At 44.7% G+C, this 16,971-nt stretch overlaps 1 protein-coding gene across 1 annotated transcript; it reads left to right on the top strand.

Annotated features, from left to right (window-relative positions):
* The first annotated feature begins 5,241 nt into the window (after nt 1-5,241).
* Nucleotides 5,242-13,730, top strand: PLLP (plasmolipin). The gene is made up of 4 exons (XM_025212687.1): nt 5,242-5,283; nt 6,069-6,242; nt 11,048-11,167; nt 12,989-13,730. Exons 1-4 carry the CDS (start codon nt 5,242-5,244, stop codon nt 13,100-13,102), a joined length of 450 nt encoding a protein of 149 aa, XP_025068472.1. The 3' UTR covers nt 13,103-13,730.
* The last annotated feature ends 3,241 nt before the right edge of the window (nt 13,731-16,971 follow it).

Raw genomic sequence — 16,971 nt, forward strand, 5'->3', positions numbered from 1 at the left:
AACAGGTACATTATTAGTACAGGTTTCCCTCGCTTTATGCTGTACATGTGTTCCTGGAAAACAGCACATAACTCAAAGTCACATAAAGGGAGCCCACTTAACAATGTAACCAATAGGGATACATATCCACACCGGAAACTATATTTTGGTGTGCATCACTCCTAGAATGCACCGCACAAAGCAGGTGACTGTAGGCTTCCACCACACCAATCGCATGAGAGTGAATTTACCTTGCATATAACAAAATTTTGGTATGAAAAGGGTCACTGCATAGGAGTGAATTCACACATGCAGAGCCCACATAAAGCAATGGAAACCTGTACCTAACAACAGTGAAACATGGACTTATGGTATGTGTGAAAGAACCTGAGCTGCCCTCGGATTTTATGTTCTTTTGGCAGGACAAGCACAAGAGGCAAAACAATGCACAGTTACAAACAACCTTTAGTTTTAGTTGCTTTAAATGGTTAAATGAGATATAGACGTCTCCCTTTTCAATTCAGTGCAAAGCATAGGAGAACTGGAGTTTAGAATCCAAATAGTGTAAAAGTGAACACTGCCAGTGAGCGTTCAAATTGCTTTTTCTGTTCTCCATGTTCTGTGAGCTCCCTACTTACAAGCTAAATGCTCAGTGATTTCCTTTTTGTTTTAAGAAACCCTCCAGAAGAATCAGCAAATCAGAAATGTCAAAAACCACTAGAATTGAAATACCTATATTTCTGTGACTGTCCCAAGTTCCTATAGAATAAAAACTGAACTCAAGCCTACCACATACAGTACTGCTTCACCTAGCTTCTGAAAGCTGTGGGTTTTTGTACATCTGTTCATCTCTCTCTGTGTCAAATCAACTGGAAAGCAACATTTTATTTCCTTTAAATGCAGCACAGTCTAATGCAGTGGTTCTCAAACTTTTAGAACCACTTAAAAAAACCCAATCAGAGCTGGGGCCACTCTGGCTGCATTATTGGGCAAGTTTTGATTAGAGACAAAATAGCTGCCCCTATACCTGAAATCAGAGGCCATGCTGCTGCCAGTAGTGGCAACAGGCACTGTCCATCCCCCCCAGATGCCTCAGTCCCTGGCCTTCCTGTAAAGCTGGGAGCCAAGGAGGCATTCCCTTCACCCATGGACACCATGCCTGGCCCCCAAAAGTCACTGTGGCCTGGGCTCACACACTGCAGCCTGGTGTTATCCCTCCACGGGCCTATGGGGCCCCAAAACCCCCTCAGTGGTCAGAGGGGCCTGGCCCCACATGTCAGGGCCCAGTACCACCTCCCCACAAGCCCAAAAGGTCCCTACACACTGTGGCCTAGTGCCCCCCCCTCAACACGCATGCGCGACTGCAACCACAGCCTGGGCCCTGGCAGGCCCCCCTCCCCCCTTGCCAGCCCATATGGCTGAAAAGCTGTCTCAGGGCCTGGCCTCACAGCCCAGTGCCCCCCTGTCTTAGAATAAACTACTGGGTTTAGAAGATTCCCCGCGCTTGAACAAAGGACATACTCACGGTTGTTCTCACCCATGCAAAGCTTTATTTAAGGATACTCACAAAGGCAGGCAATAGGACAGAGCAGAGAGGACAGTCACTTCACATCGGCCCTAGGTGGCAGCCGCCACCCCGCATAATTCCCCTGGCCCCAGAGTGTCCTGATCCCGGGGATGCGATAGCCTGCTCCGTGCAAGTCAGAACTTTTGCCAGAGCTGAGGAACCCATCGTAACTCAAGAATGTACAGCTTATATAGTTTGGAGTAAATAACGTTATCTCAAGCTAAGAATTTGGGGATGAGTCGCGGTCCAACACACCTGGTGTTTACCACTTTCCACTGTATTACAACATTCTACTATCTAGGTTCAGGGTTCAGTCACGCTCGCAGAGCAGGAGGCTACGTGCCATTTCACCGGCCTACTATGGAATAAGCATGCAGGACTCTTGCTACTAGCATTAGTAAAGCTCTTACTATTACAGTCCACCCCTCAATTGCGAGACAGACCAAGAATTTGAGGTCTAACTTGCAATCGTCCTAAGCAGTTCGCATATACATATACAGATGGGCGAGGGACCAAATGTGCAGATACAAAAAGCATGTCCGTAATAACAAGCATACAGCCACAGTACAAATAACAACAATAGGATGCGATAGAAGATTTAATACAACATTCGCTTTAGGGGACCACCCTTTAAAAATGTCCCACCAATGATGCACCGTAAGGTCACGCTCTTCTTGGGCGATTCTCAGTAGTTCACCACACTGGGTCATTATCAGGACTCCGGTTCAGGCAATGGTGGTAGCTATCTTCTGGAGCTGGCGAGTGATTTCTTTATACTGGTAAAGTAACTGCTAAAGCTGTGTAAAAGAAACCTTAACCAGTATCACAGAGGAATGGGAAGGGTAGAGTGCATGGCTTCATATGAGACATTAAGGAAGGGGACTCTCCTTGGTACGAAGGTCAGTCATGCTCACAGAGCAGGCTACGTGCTGTTTCACCAGCCTACTATGGGATCAGCATGCAGAACTCTTGCTGTTAGCATTAGCAGAGCTCTTAGTATTACACCCCCCTGCTGGCCCATGGGGCCCAAAGGTCTTTCAGGGGCTTGAGGGGCCCGGCCCAACACACCACAGCTTAGTGCCCCTTCCCCCCAATATGTCACTGCCCATGCAGCAAAAAGCCTGCTTTGGGGGAGGGGGAGGGGGGCACAGCACACCAGTACCCCCCCCCGGAAGAGCCCCAGGCTTACCTTTCTCCCAGCAGCAGGAACAGCATCTCTGCTGGGGGTCTGACCATGCTCTTTACAGGTAGGGAGGGGGAGGGAGAGGCTGCACAGGGGAGGGAGACAAGGCAGTGCTCTGGTTGGCCAAAGAGCTCTCTCTCGGGGGGCGGGACACATGCTCCCCTGGTGCCCCCCCACCAGTCGCCTGTGTGTTCAGCAATGAATTCTAAATCCAAAATCTGCTAAAATTCAGCACCTTCCATGTTTTAGGGATGTATTTGGTAGCTATGTTGGTCTGAGATAAAAAGAAATGCAAAACTCTAGAACTCTTGGATCAGAGATGATACCTTTTATTTTATTAGACCAGCTAAGAAATTGCAACTGACAAAAACACTCCCATGGACCCAGAGGAACTGACTTCCATCTTCAGCTTCCTCAGTGCAAAAATGAATTTATTTTCTACTTATAGGGACTTTTTACCATATTTAATTTTCCCTGAGCCTGAGGAAGGGCATGTGAGCCCAAAAGCTTGCAGAAAAAGGTGGGTTTTTTGCGATTTCTTAGTTGGTTTAATAAAAGGTATAATCTCTGAACCAAGCGTTCTAGAGTTTTGCATTTCTTAGAAGAGTCATAGACACCAGCCAACTCCAGAACAGCTAAAGCAATTGCTGTACCCATGTTTGACAAAGAGCAGAGTAAATTATCTTCATCCAGTGGGAAGAGCACGGGATATTAGGATTATCACATTTATCGTGGGTTAAATGTCTCACGATGATTTAGGGATGTACTTAGTAGTCGTGTTGATCTGAGACAAGAAGACATACAAAAACCTAGAACTTTATACAAAAAAAACCTCTAGATGTACAAAAAGTACGTCCACAGTGATCTAAGCATCTGATGACAAAAGATCAAGGTGACACTGCTCTGCCTTCTACAATGATCTTATTAAGTGCTTTGCCTGGAGTGAGATCACCACTTTCATCATACCTAGAGTGAGTAAGCAGATTCAGAGCCAATTCCATACCATTAACAGATTTCAAAAGGGATCTTGAAAAAGGGGAGAATACAACTGTGACTTCTGTGTCATTTTAACTTTTTATATTTGAATTCAGACTGAGAATTTTTCCTCCTTTTTAAATGTAAAATAAGGTAACATCTATCCTGTTTATCCTAAATGCTCTGTAGACAATTTTATAGGATTATGACATCATGGATGCCATGCAGTTTAGCCATCTTAATTGAAAAGGTAAAGGCTTTACATTCAGACTGCTGAAAGCCATTTGTCCTGTGATTGCTTTTGTTAACCTGGTGTATAACTCAAAAGGCTAAACAAACAGTTGAGAGAAAAGAAGTTGTTAAGGATTCAGCATCCCCACCCTGTCAGTTAAGGCCCTAGTTCAGGGGTCGGCAACCACCAGCATGCGTGCGGAGCATGGCACACAAAGCCATTTTCCTCAGCATGCCACTGCCAGCCTGAGCTCTAGGCAGCTGCTGCCAGCTGGGAGGCCGGGGTGCTCCCAGCAGGTGGCTGGAAGCCCTGCTGCAAGCAGCCTGGGCACCATGGCTAGCAGCAGCTACCCAGAGCCTGGGCTGGCTGCAGCCAAGAGGTTGCAAACAGCTGCTGCCTCCCTGCCCTGGCCCGGCCCTAACTGGCGCAGTGCTGCCACCTGCTGCCTTCCTGGAGCCTGGGCCGGGAAACAGCTGAGGCAGGAAATGGGAGGCAGCAGCTGTTTGCAGCCTCCCAGCTGCAGCCGGCCCAGGTTCTGGGTAGCTGCTGATAGTCATGGAGCTCAGGCTCCTCCCAGCAGCCAGCTGGGAGGGTTGCAGCAGGGCTTCCATTTTCCCAGCCTGCTGCTGGGAGCAGCCTGGGTTGCATGGCTATCAGCAGCTACCCAGCACCTGGGCCAGCTGCAGCCAAGAGGCTGCAAAGAGCTGCTGTCTCCCTGCCCCAGCCCCAGGCTCCAGCAAGGCAACAGGTGCCAGCAAGGCTCCCCACTGTTGCCCTCCCTGCTGCTTCTGCAGAGCAGCATGTGGAACCTGATGCAGCAGGGCACAGCAGGGGGCGCAAAGCTGTCTGCTGCTCCAAGCTCCTTGCTGCCCTGGCCACATTTCCCCTGCAGACTGGGGCAGCAGCAAGGGGAACAACCCTGCATGCTGCCCACGCTGATCCTGTGCACACAGAGGAAGTATGACTGGGGCAGCACGGAGCTTACAGCAGCAGGCAGCTTCCATGTGTGGCCCTGCTGTGTGCCGCCACTCTGGGTCACACGCTGCATTCCAGAGGACCCAGGGGAGAGCAGCAGGGCCAGAAGCACGTGTGCAACCCACAGCAGCAGCACACAGGGGGGCTGCACAGAGAAGCTGCTTGCTGCTGCAATCTCCGTGCTGCCCAGGTCACACTTCCTGTGTGCATGGGAGCAGCGTGGGCAGCATGCAGGGTTGTGCCCCTCGCTGCTGCCCCCGCCTGCAGGGGAAGTGCGGCCAGGAGTGGCAGGCAGCTTTCTGTGCCCCCTGCCACACCGGGTTCCACACTATGCGCTGCAGAGGTGGCAAGAGAAGGGAGCATGAGCCTACAGTGCGCATCTGCCCTGCCCCTGCTCTTCACGCACATCTGGGGGCATGCCCTGCAGGAGTGCACGCTGCTGCTGGGAGCTGGCCCCACCCCTCCACCTGAGCAGACAGCAGGCAGCAGCAGTGGGGAAGCCAGCTCCTGCTGCAGCAACCACTGCCTTCAGTTGGGGGCAGGCAGGGAGCTACAGACCTGGGTCTCTGGCCCCATAGCCCTGGCAGCTGGGGGGCAGGGGCTAGGGGCTGTTGTGGGGGGACCCGCACAAAACAAATACATAAGATCAAAGGTAGTATCAGTTTTGTCCCCAGGTTTACAATTTTTAGAAAATCTGGTGTTTAGCATAAAAAAGGGCAACATGTATGATTATTAACCATGCTAACATGCAGTGCATCCTGCCATGTACCCCCTGCCCTCGTTTTGTTTTTCTGGCATGCCGACACTCCAGCACCTTCCAAGGTAGACACTGTGGTTTCTTCGACACTTCGGCCAGAACACGTTGCCTACCCCTGCCCTAGTTTTATTTCCTTCATAACATTTCTGACATGCCCAAAGAGTCCTCTAGCAAAACCAGGGAAGATAAAGTGTTAACAACAATGTTTCTGATATCTCCCCCAAGCAAAAGCAGGAAGCATTGGCAAACAATGAAGAACAGAACTCAATGAAGAACAGAAAGCTAGCATCTGAGGACTGGATTCTGCTTTCATTATCATCAATGGCAAATTTATCCGAAGGAACTGCAAAGATGTCTTTGTTACCTCGCTCTTAATTACTTTCCCCTTTTGATTCCCCAGGTGTTTGGCCTACTAGTATGGGCCCTCATTGCTGACACGTACTACCAGGCCTATGCAGCGTATGGCTGGGTGATGTTCGTATCTGTCTTTTTCTGGCTGGTAACAGTCATTCTGTTCGTAATGTACCTACTGCAGCTTCACTTGAAACTCTACATGATCCCTTGGCCCATTGTGGTAAGTACCAGAAGTTGCAGTGCAGAGGATGAATTGTGCATTTCACCTTGGTAATCATTTGGGATTAAAGGTCCTTTGTTAGGATCACAGCTCAGAAACCCTAATATTGTTTGACCCCAACAGAACAAACTCTGTACCCCACATGCCTATATCTTACGTTGTTTGATTTTAAATCTACCCATTAATTACAAAAATACAGCTTAAAAAAAAAAAATGATCAGTAAGGCCTATACTAATACAGAATGTTAGGACAGCTCTACAGATGTCAAGGTGCTGGTGACGAGAGGATTTCTTGGTTTCAAACACAGCAGGTTCCATCCTCCTTCCACTTGCCAACTCCACAACAATGAATCGTCATCTCCAGTGGAGTTACACCAGTTTATACCATTAGTGAGGACAGTCAGGTCCAACATTACTTGAGAAGGGCTTGTCCGTAAATTACTGAAGCATGATTCAGCCAATTTAATTAGGCCAGTGCAAAAGCATGATGGCAATGCACTTCAGCTGGCATCTCTCATGCTGATGGTAGTTTAGCCTAAATCAATAATTTACCATGTTAAGCTCATTTAAGTAGGTCTTCATTAATGGCTGATATCAGTGCAACTGTAGCCATTTAACTACACCAGGACAATGTTTAAGTGTTAACCAGGTTGAGGAAAAGGCAATAAATTTGCTAGGAATAAAAACCCTTTCCCATGCTCTTTTGTGAATTTTATGTTTGAGTGTGGGACAGATTTTTTGGTAACACTGGAGTAAATGCAAGTAACTTTTTGGCTTTAATACGAGTCTGTTACTGAAAGGCAAGGATTTCTTAGGGTAATATTCTTTATTGGACCAACTACGTAGTTGGGATAAAGTTAGATAAGCTTTTGAATGTAAGATGTTGTTTCTCAGGTCTCCGATTATGGAAAGCTAGGCACAGCAAGTAAAGCATAGCATAGGGGAGGGGCTGAGAGAAATTCTCAGGTGCAGGAAAAAAGAAGAAAAGCAGCTGAGTGCTGGGAGATCAAGACCTATCACAAAAGGAGGAATGGGGGGGGGAGGGGGTGGAAATCAGTCTCACCTTCCTTGCATGGAAAGTATTCAGGAGATGGATACATTTATAATGGGCCATAATACATTCAATATCAGGGTTTAGTCCTTGGTTCTTAGTGTCTAGCCAGCTTATTGGTATTGCTAATTACTGAGGTTATTTTTCCAGCTTCCACAGCATGGAAATAGGCTCGGGAACCACGAGGCTGACATTCTGTGAAGTCAGCAGACTCACTCAGATACTTCCATGGTGCCACTTGGCTGGGTGATTAAATGCTGAGCTGATCCACTTGCTACCTCACAAACAGGAAGCAGAGCTGCATTATTAGAGGTTGGCAGGCAAACTAATTAACCCAGGCCCAGCACCTTGTGAACCCTGGACCTGTTTCCACAGCTAGTGTCTGCTGCACACCTGGCAAGAACTTCCCTGGCATTCAGTGGAAGCAGCTGGGATGAGAGAATTAAAAGAATATGATACTTAAACTAATATTCTGAGGCCCATTCAAAAAGCAAAGTTTATGCCTCACTTCTTCAAAAGGGTAGAAGCATGTGAAGGAGGTTCCTGATTGAGCAGTGCCGGGTAAAACAGTTATCAAAAGGGATGATAATTAGGTAGCAGACATGCAAGTGAGATAAATGGATAAGTGTTACTGCTATTGTCCCAGTCTGTCTGAATGCCAGTGGGGTAGAACAGCCAGCCATTCATTACTGGACATTTCACAATCAATAATGTGATATTGTTTTATTAGACCAACTAAATAGTAGGAAAAATTGTTCTTTGCAAGCTTTTGGGCACAAACACCCTTCTTCAGGCATAGAGAAGGGCTCCCCTTTGCCTGAAGAAGGGTGTTTGTGCCCCAAAGCTTGCAAAGAACAATTTTTCCTACTATTTAGTTGGTCTAATAAAAAAAAATATCACATTTACTCAAAGAAACTTATCTGCCTATGTCCTTAAACCAACACAGTTACAACCACACCTCAGGTAGAAGCTGGCACCAGTTTAACAAAAAGTCAATTTTAAAGCTGTTTATTCCAGGGAATGCAAAACGGTTTGGGCAGAACTACTACTAGAATAATAACCAGGGATCCTGGGTTTCTCTGATTAACAGCAAAAAAAATTTAAAAAGCAAAACCTCTGATAAAAACCCCAAAATCTGTGATTAAAACTAAAGCCCCCTCCCCTGCTGCTGGCCCTCACTCACCCCAATGCTCTCCCCCCCCCACCCCAACCCTGCTGGTGTCCCTCACTCCTGGGGCCGGGCAATGCCACCCCCCCTCCTTAGCCTTTTCCCTTCCCCACACAGACTTTCAGGGGTGGAGGGGGCACATGGGAGATGGGGAAATACATGGAGTGCCCACATTGCTCCACAACACCTCCCTGCTCTCAGCTCCCAGCCAACTTCCTCCCCAGCCCTACCTCAGGACCCCCAGCAAGCCCCACTTACCAGTCCATTTCAGTCTCCAGGGGGATGTGCTTGCCTACAAGAGCTCTTTGCAGAAGTGGGAAATCCATGTTTTCTCTGATAAAGACAGGAAATCGATGGTTTTCTCCATTTTTCCATGGAAAACCCAGATCCCTGGTAATAGCAGACTTGGGATTTCTCCTGGGACAAAGGTTTTTATCCTGGAATCCCACAGACTGAAAACAAATGTTGGGTTTATTCCAGGTTTGACTGTCCTGGGTTTTGCCTCGCATCACAAGGTACTTAAGTCATTTATGAGCACAGCTTGAATGGCAATTAACTCAAGTTATCCTTAGTCATAAGGGTGCGGGGGATGGCACAGGGGGGCACATCTGGTCACTTCAGTTACTTCAAGTGGGACAATGGACTTGTGTATCTGTTAGGATCCCAGAAAAGGGTTTGTCCTGTTTTTAGTCACAGATAGATAGTACAAGCCCATTGTCTTATGTCAGGTAAAAACAGATTTGAGTAGATTCCGACTCTGACTGATCCAAATCAAAACCTTGGGAGTGATGGCACTTTACACATGCAGCTCTTTTCTGGAATGAATGGCAGTTAACTTGAATTATCTCCATTGTCCCAGGAAAAAAAAAGTGTTGTCTAGATACCTGGCAGATACTATAAAGTAGGAAGAGCTTGTAAATCTGTAGAATTCCAGGATAAAAAGGCTTTGCCCAGGGAGAAATCAAGGTTTCTTTTTTACCCTCTAGATAAAAAAAAAAAAAAAAAAAGTTTTATTCTGGGATCCTATGGCGAAGTAGAGAGAGAACTCAAATTAGAGCCATGTGCAGTTAGAGCCACGTGCATGATCAGAGGTCAGGAAAACAGACCTTAGGACAAGAAGCTGAGAGCCATGGGACTGCCTGGAAAAGTGCAGGCTCAGGGGTGATCTAATGGCTACCTATAAGTTTATCAGGGGTGTTCACCAGGATCCTGGGTGAACATTTGTTTACCAGAGCGCCCCAAGGGATAACCAGGTTGAACGGTTATAAAGTCCTGCAAGATCGTTTCAGGCTGGACATAAGGAAGAATTTCTTTACTGTCCGAGCCTCCAGGGTCTGGAATAGCCTGCCATCGGAGGTGGTTCAAGAACCTACTCTGAACACCTTCAAGAGAAAATTGGATGTTTATCCAAGGATAAGGAAGGATCTGTTTTTTTTAAAGGAAGATCTTGGCTTTCCTGGTTGCAGGAAAAAAAAATTTTAAGACTTGATCCAAGTGCACCCTAGGGATAAAAACAGACAGATGATTTGACTTGCATTAAAACAGGTACAGGAGACAGTCCTTTACAGACACAACTTGAATGACAATTAACTCGAATTAGCCCAGGGCAAACTGTTAATCGGGATACTTCACAGGTACTTGATGTGGGACAAGGTATGTTTTAGCTCCTACAGGCTCATCTATTCAGAATCCAGGATTTGCAAACCAATCTCCTGAGGTTTGCCTGGGTGACTTCTACTTTGAATGCATGTGGGGCTGTGTCGACATGTTTTTTCCTCTTAAAACTGAGGTTATTTCATCTTAGTTTTAGTTGATTAAGAACTGGCTTAAAACAAACATTTTGCGACAGCAGTTTGCATCCGTGTGGCTAACCAGCACATGTAGACAGGCTGTAGACAAGCTCCCTGGGCTTGGATTCACTACTCTGGCAGATTCCTATAGTCTCAGCTAGAACAGGGTGTAACTGCATCTTGCGTTTACATTTCTGCTTTTCCTTATAACCAGTGGAAGAAGTTAGCTCTAGTTCTGTGAAGTGCAAGACATTTTTTTATTTCAAGGACATGTTTAAAACCTGGTTCAATCCCATCTGTACTATAAAACTGACTCAGCTGGCTCCTACAGGGTTAAAGATGTGTTGTAACATCAGCTTGGTGATTTTTTAACAGATGGGTAGTGGGATTTCATTACATGGTAACTCAGGTCTGTCCTTGCAGGTAAAAGTGCCCGGAGCCCTATTGTATTGTAAGTCATTCAGGAGTGTGAATTATGTGCTAAATACAAGCTCCCCAATTCTCTTTCAAAATTCATGTAAGAGAGAGATGGGAAGGCCTGGCCTTACCTATATGCATAAGAACAGATTTGTTGGGACCCAGAATCATAGCTAAGCCTCTTCCCTGTTAAGAGGCCAGGTGAGTGTGTGTATTTATTATAACCATATGGTCTGCATTTTCAAAAGCAAGCAGTAAATACAAGGGTCCAACCTAAGGCATCTTAAAATTGTGCTGAGTAAATTCATAGTTAGGCAGTAGGAAGAAAAGGAAATGTATTATGGTCCCTTTGTTACAGAACACTTTTTTCATTCCCCAGGTAGTGATATTCAATGCAGCTGCAACCCTCCTGTACATCACCACTTTCATAACCTGCTCTGCTTCTGTTACGCAAACTTCCTGGCTGGTTTGGGAGTACAACAGAAGAGCAGCAGCATCGGTAAGTGTAAAAAGCAGGCCCCCTGCTGTTCACACCTGGCACTGCTGTGTTAACGATAGACTCCCGTGCAAACAGCTTCCAGCTGTCCAAAATCCAAGCTGAACAATGGGGAAAAGAGGTGAGAGAGATGAGTCAGAGACTCACTCAGCTTTGCTGGTAACTAGTTCCTGGATAGGACTTGCTGCTGGCCAAAAAACTGTCACTAGCCCATACTTGTCTTTCCCCAGACCGGTTCCAGCAGGAGTGGCTGGAGCTCCCTGGTCTAAAGGGATACACCTAGTGGAGACAGAGAAGAGCAGGTGTGAGATCCTGTCTAGGCCAACCAGAGACAATGCATTAGTGCCTTTCTAGCATAATGTATCACCTCACAACTGATCTGGCACCAACACAGGTGCCACTTTGATGCTGGTGTAACACACAGTTGACTCATGCTTGAGCCCAGGCATAGCCTTAAGTTTCACATGGCATTTCAGCGACACCTCAGCATCAACTCAAAGATCAAAGCACAAGTACCCCAAGATAGCCATATTCGAGTCTCAAATGCCTTCTGTGGGGATGGTCTCAGGCCTTCTACGGGCAAAACACAACTTTCTACTGTGCTGCTGCCTGCCCACTCTGCTTTGCTCTGTCAGAAGTCCCACCCTTGTTGCCCTGTTTGTTCCCTTCTCCCATGGCTGTCTCAGCATTATCTTCCTGTGCATAGAAAATGCCTCCTTGGGCCACATCATTAAGTTACTTTTGTCTCCTCAAGCCCAAATTTTGTTAAGACATCTAAAAGAGTCAGTAAGTAATAGCTTGTCAGGGAAGCAGCTTGGGGTAGTAACTCCTGCATAAAAATACAAATGAAACTACCAACCCATCAGCCATCACATTGCTGGAGTGATTCTGTCTTTTCCCTAGCCTGAAGCTATTGCCTTGAAGATCAAGTCCCAGATTCTCACAGATAATTAGGCCTAGTATAAGTTTAGTACTTACTGGCAAACTCTCTCCTGCCAAGCAGGGTAAGGCTTTTGCCACTATACAGTTGTTGGCAGGTATGTGTAGACACTCCTGTGCCTTCTGCTGGCTTTAGGACACACTTTGGAAGGACTAGTTTTCTAATTCAGTTTAGGTATCCCTTACATGACACAAATAGCATGAAATCCTTACCCTGACCATAGGAATTATTATTATTAAATGTTATCAATGCATTTGCTATAGTAGGTTAAATGAGACCATGTGGTACTATAGCTATAAGCTTGCTCACGTGGAAGTCAGAGCCCTAGAGGGTGGGACATTTCTTAAGACATGTCTGATGCTTGAGAACGCTAGGCTGATCCAGTATCAAAAGCAGCAGCATTCAGTTAGTCTCTCTCATTTCTTACCTGTGCTGCATGTTGATGTGGTTCCAACTGACAAAGCGAAGTACTATGGTACTTCGGTACAATGGTACAAGGTTCACAACCTTTTAAAGGATCACCTTTTCATCCTGAAATTTCCTGTTAAAAACATGCTTTGCATGTTCAACCTGGAAACCACTGCAAACACGACTGATCAAACTTCACAAGCTCTTCAAGCTGAGGCATAATAAGCCTGACCTCTGAGGGGACAGGGACAGCTGACTTAAAGTTTAAGTGACTTACCTGAGTCAGTAGCAGGATTCTGGCCTGCATTTGTACCAAACTGGACATTTCTTCTTATAAATGTATTATGGCAGTTTCTAGGACATTGTCGAGCGAGGAACATGCACTCTAAGTACTGCACTGGGCAGCTGTAGCCTCAAGTGTTAATACTGCTGTGTTGCAGACACCTTAACAGTTTTCCCATGTCCCTTTCTTTCAGTTCTTTGCCTGCGTCACGATGATAGCTTATGGAGCCAGCACTTTCCTCAGCTACCAAGCATGGAAAGGAGTTGGCAGCAACGCAGCAACCAGTCAAGTGACTAACCATGCATAAAAACTGTGGGCTTCTAAGTCTGTTTACAACCATACAGGGGTACATTGGCTCAGTGAATTTCTAACAAGCTCTGGAGCCTCTCAAACCAACACTGAGTCTCTAATCTAAACCAAACCTATGCAACAGAGACTGCAGTCATTCAAGGCTCATCACTGTTTGGTGGCCTATGTGAAGGCTCTTTTGTGGTCTTTAATGAAGCTGACAGTTGATAAAAACCCAGGTATAACTGGCACCCTTGTTGGCAGTCCCTGGAGAAGCCAAGGATGGACTCTGGAGGCTGACATTCCCTCTTGTCTTTGGAGCAAATCATCACATGCGAGAGCAGCACAGTGTGAGTTGGTACAACAAAGACAGACCAAGAACCAAGTCTGTTGAGAGGACTCCAAAACTGGTCAATCCAGCAAATTTCACCAGCACTAAATTCACTAAAACACACCAAGCCCCCTACCTGAGTGATTGCAGCTACAACGTAAAAAAAAAAAAAAAATGTACAATTAACATCATGTGCATGAAGACAGAGTTGCAGGGATGGGAGCTGAGCAATGGTATAAGTTTGCAATTATTTTATTGATTTCAATAATTTAAGGAACTAATTGTATGTTTGAAATAAAAACCTTTCTAAATTCAACATTTGGTTTGTTGAGGAAGTTTTCACTAAAACCATGCCCTCACTCCCTTCCCCCACCCAAAGGAAAGCTACTGTAAAGTAAAACAAAATGTCACATCAAAATCAGAGATTTCAAAAGGAAAAGGGGCATAAAAAAAACTGTCCAAAGTGAGTAGCTACTGAATTTGCAGGGCTTGTCCATCTCTGCCATATGTTTGTATATAAATACAGTTAGAGGGTTTGATCACACGTGCTCCTTGAAAGAGAAAGATTCCTGGCTCGTGGAAGGGCAGTGGTAGTTCTGCCTAAACAAAAACTATTTTGCCCTTAATGTTACTTCCAGTAGTGTCCACAGCTCATTTAATTTCCATGGGGCTGGATTTTACACAAAATCCTTAACCGGAATGAAGACTCAAACCAGACCTCCAGCTACAGCAATATGTGGATGATCTGGGAATGGAGATGTGACCTAAAGCCCCAGCTGGGTAGCTCCACTGGTTTAATTTGAGCTAAATTAATTCCTACCGGTGAATGAAGGGGCTAATCACTACATCCAAATTTTGTTCTTTAGGATTACTGGGAGTGGGGGAGGGCATTCTAATTAGTTTACCGAGATAAAAAGCAACTGTTTTGTTTTGTTTTTAAATCTAAAGGATTACCTACATAAGGATGTTGTACTGTGCAAATAAACTAGTGGGAAAATTTAGATCGCACTAGCTGCTCAACACTTACTCCCTGTGTGGAAGCTGGTAGAGTATAGACACATGAGCAAGTTACTACAAGGTAAAGTTGGATGCAAGCCCAGAGCAAGTTAATTACTGCAGAACAGCTGCTTGTGCGCATGCTCTTAGCCAGTGACAAATGGGAGGTACCTTACTGCACTTCCACTGAGGGGCAAGCTACACTGCCTATCACAGGTTATAAACCTGTACAGACACAATTACGGTGCCAAGCGACTGTGAGCTGCAGTTTTCACACTGGGTTACTTCATGCTAACTTGTTCCTGTGTCCATACAGGGACACTCAGGAAAATTAATCTAAAGCAAGTAAAAGTGTAAATTTCAAGCAAACTAATTAAATTGAACACAGGCACTTTTTCTGAATGACAGTGGCCCTAATTATAGTTAAATTCATTTTTTAATTGAGCTAAATCAAATTTTACAATTCAAGAAAAACTGTGCATATATATGAGGGCCAGGAGCATCAGCATAAAGACTGTTTAAAGACCCTTTTGTTCCAGGATATAGACAAGCCAGCACCCAACCACCACCCACCTCAGCACACAACTAAACGGATAAGCTACTAGTTTGTGTTGTTTTTTTTTTGTTTTTACAAAACAAATTAATTTAAAAAAAAGCTAAAAAGTATATTGGCGATATTAAATGGCAAATGTCAAGGCACAGATATATCTGAAAAGAAGGGGAGGCAGGGGTGGAAGAATACCCAACACCATCTTCCCCCCACCCCCAACAACCCTGGTTAAAAGATGGTGAATTAGTGACTCTGGTACACAGTGAACACTTCTTAAGAACTCTGTATCCAGATGAGATTTCACTCTAAGCTGTGCCTTCTAGACCTTTAAATTATAAATTATCAAGCTGCAAAAAAATTAAATTCTGAGGTACTCCTTTACACTACCATCAATGCAATCATGAATAATTTGAGGACTGATAACAGGAAAAGAATAATAGCTTTCTTCATCTCAAACTCAAACACACAGAAGCATTAGCCTTTTTACTTTTAAGTAATTTAATTCACCACTAAACACTGAATTTTTTTAAAAGTATTTCAGTACATTTTTTCTTTCAAATATGACAAAAATCCATTCCCAATACAAAAAAAGAGTTTGGTATAATACAAATGTGTAAGAAAATGACAGCAAAGGAACTCCAGCCTGCACACTGAAATCAGAAAACCCAGATTGAAATCCTTTACAAATACTTTCTTTTAAAGTTAGACTGTGAATATTTTCTTTAGTGACTGAACATCACAAGCTTTCCTGTTTGTCTAATAAATTCTTAAAATAACTGAGGATACTGCATTCAGCCTGCGTTAAAAGCTAACCCAGTGCTCTGATAAACTCTTCTGGGGACAAATGACTTGTCAAATGTTTCCACCTACTCTTTCTAAACCACCTGTGCTATTGTGAGTGCATGCCCATGAGAACTCTTATTTCTGGCAGAAGCTGCAGGCAAAGACTTGTAATTTGTGCCTGCCATCTTGAGGCTGGTCTGACCCACCCTAGCTCCACTGATCTCAGGGGAAAGATGTCAGTTTACTCCAGCTGTTACTTTGTCCTAACAAATTTATGCCCTGATCTTACAATTAAATCTGTATCAGTAGACACCAAGTCTGCACAGAGCCCAGTAGCTTCAATGCACAGGACTTTCCCTGTGGAAATTGGGGGTTTATGATAGCAAATCTTTAACAAAATATAGATGGCTTTACTAGCACAGAATAAAAAAAGGTTACAGTTAAGACTTTTACTGAAAACCATTAAAATTTACCTCATTTGATGTTCAATAAAAGAAGAAAACCTGTAGAACTACTTTTATATGAAAAATATTCCAAAGCATTTTCTTTCCTACAGCACATTCACAGAGACAACAAAGATTTAAAAAAAGGCTCATAAAAACAGAGACTCCTTTTGTGATCTTATGCTTTGTTTTAAGGTGTGATTATTGACAAGTCAAAGTCAAGATCAGTAAGTGGTTTATTGGAAGAGGCACAAAACCCTCCAGGAGAGACATTTAAATAAGAGCGTTCATGTGGGAGGTTTCTAACAGAATTATGGGACAACATCAGCAGCAGACTTATGCAGCTATAATCACAGCCTCATGGAAATTCACAAAGTTATTTACAGCTGTATTTCTAGGTTTAGTACAGCCCAAGATTCTGCTAAAGCATTAGGGTGCTACAGTTTTTTTTTTATAGCATTTCAAGTCATTGCCAGTAATGCAAGTACCAGTACGTACTGGACACAAGTGCTTTTACCAACATGCCCTCTAGGGAGTTGGATATCATGGTGGCAAAAATAGCCATGTTTGGCAGAGACGGGAGTTTAGCCTACTGGTAGGCTATCACGCTTGTGTAGCTGCAATAACACAAAAAGTAGGAAAGGCTAAGTTTATGGTTTTAATGCCACATTGGATGTGGTTTGTTTTGTAATGCTGACAGAGCCTAAGTTCAAAACTGATTATAGAACTTTACAAGGGCTTGTGTATGTTGCATATTTTTTTTGGCCACAGGTATGCCAGCACAG

This window comes from Alligator sinensis, unplaced genomic scaffold, assembly GCF_000455745.1.
Source record: "Alligator sinensis unplaced genomic scaffold, ASM45574v1 scaffold1000_1, whole genome shotgun sequence".
In the NCBI taxonomy this organism is placed as follows: Eukaryota; Metazoa; Chordata; order Crocodylia; family Alligatoridae; genus Alligator; species Alligator sinensis.

What these genes read in the sequence shown, in the direction of transcription:
- PLLP (XM_025212687.1), top strand. Translation starts at nt 5,242, where the DNA reads ATGCGCTGCAGAGGTGGCAAGAGAAGGGAGCATGAGCCTACA. An exon ending in TGATCCCTTGGCCCATTGTG is followed by an intron (nt 6,243 to 11,047) that starts GTAAGTACCAGA and finishes TTCATTCCCCAG; the next exon opens with GTAGTGATATTCAATGCAGC. An exon ending in ACAGAAGAGCAGCAGCATCG is followed by an intron (nt 11,168 to 12,988) that starts GTAAGTGTAAAA and finishes CCTTTCTTTCAG; the next exon opens with TTCTTTGCCTGCGTCACGAT.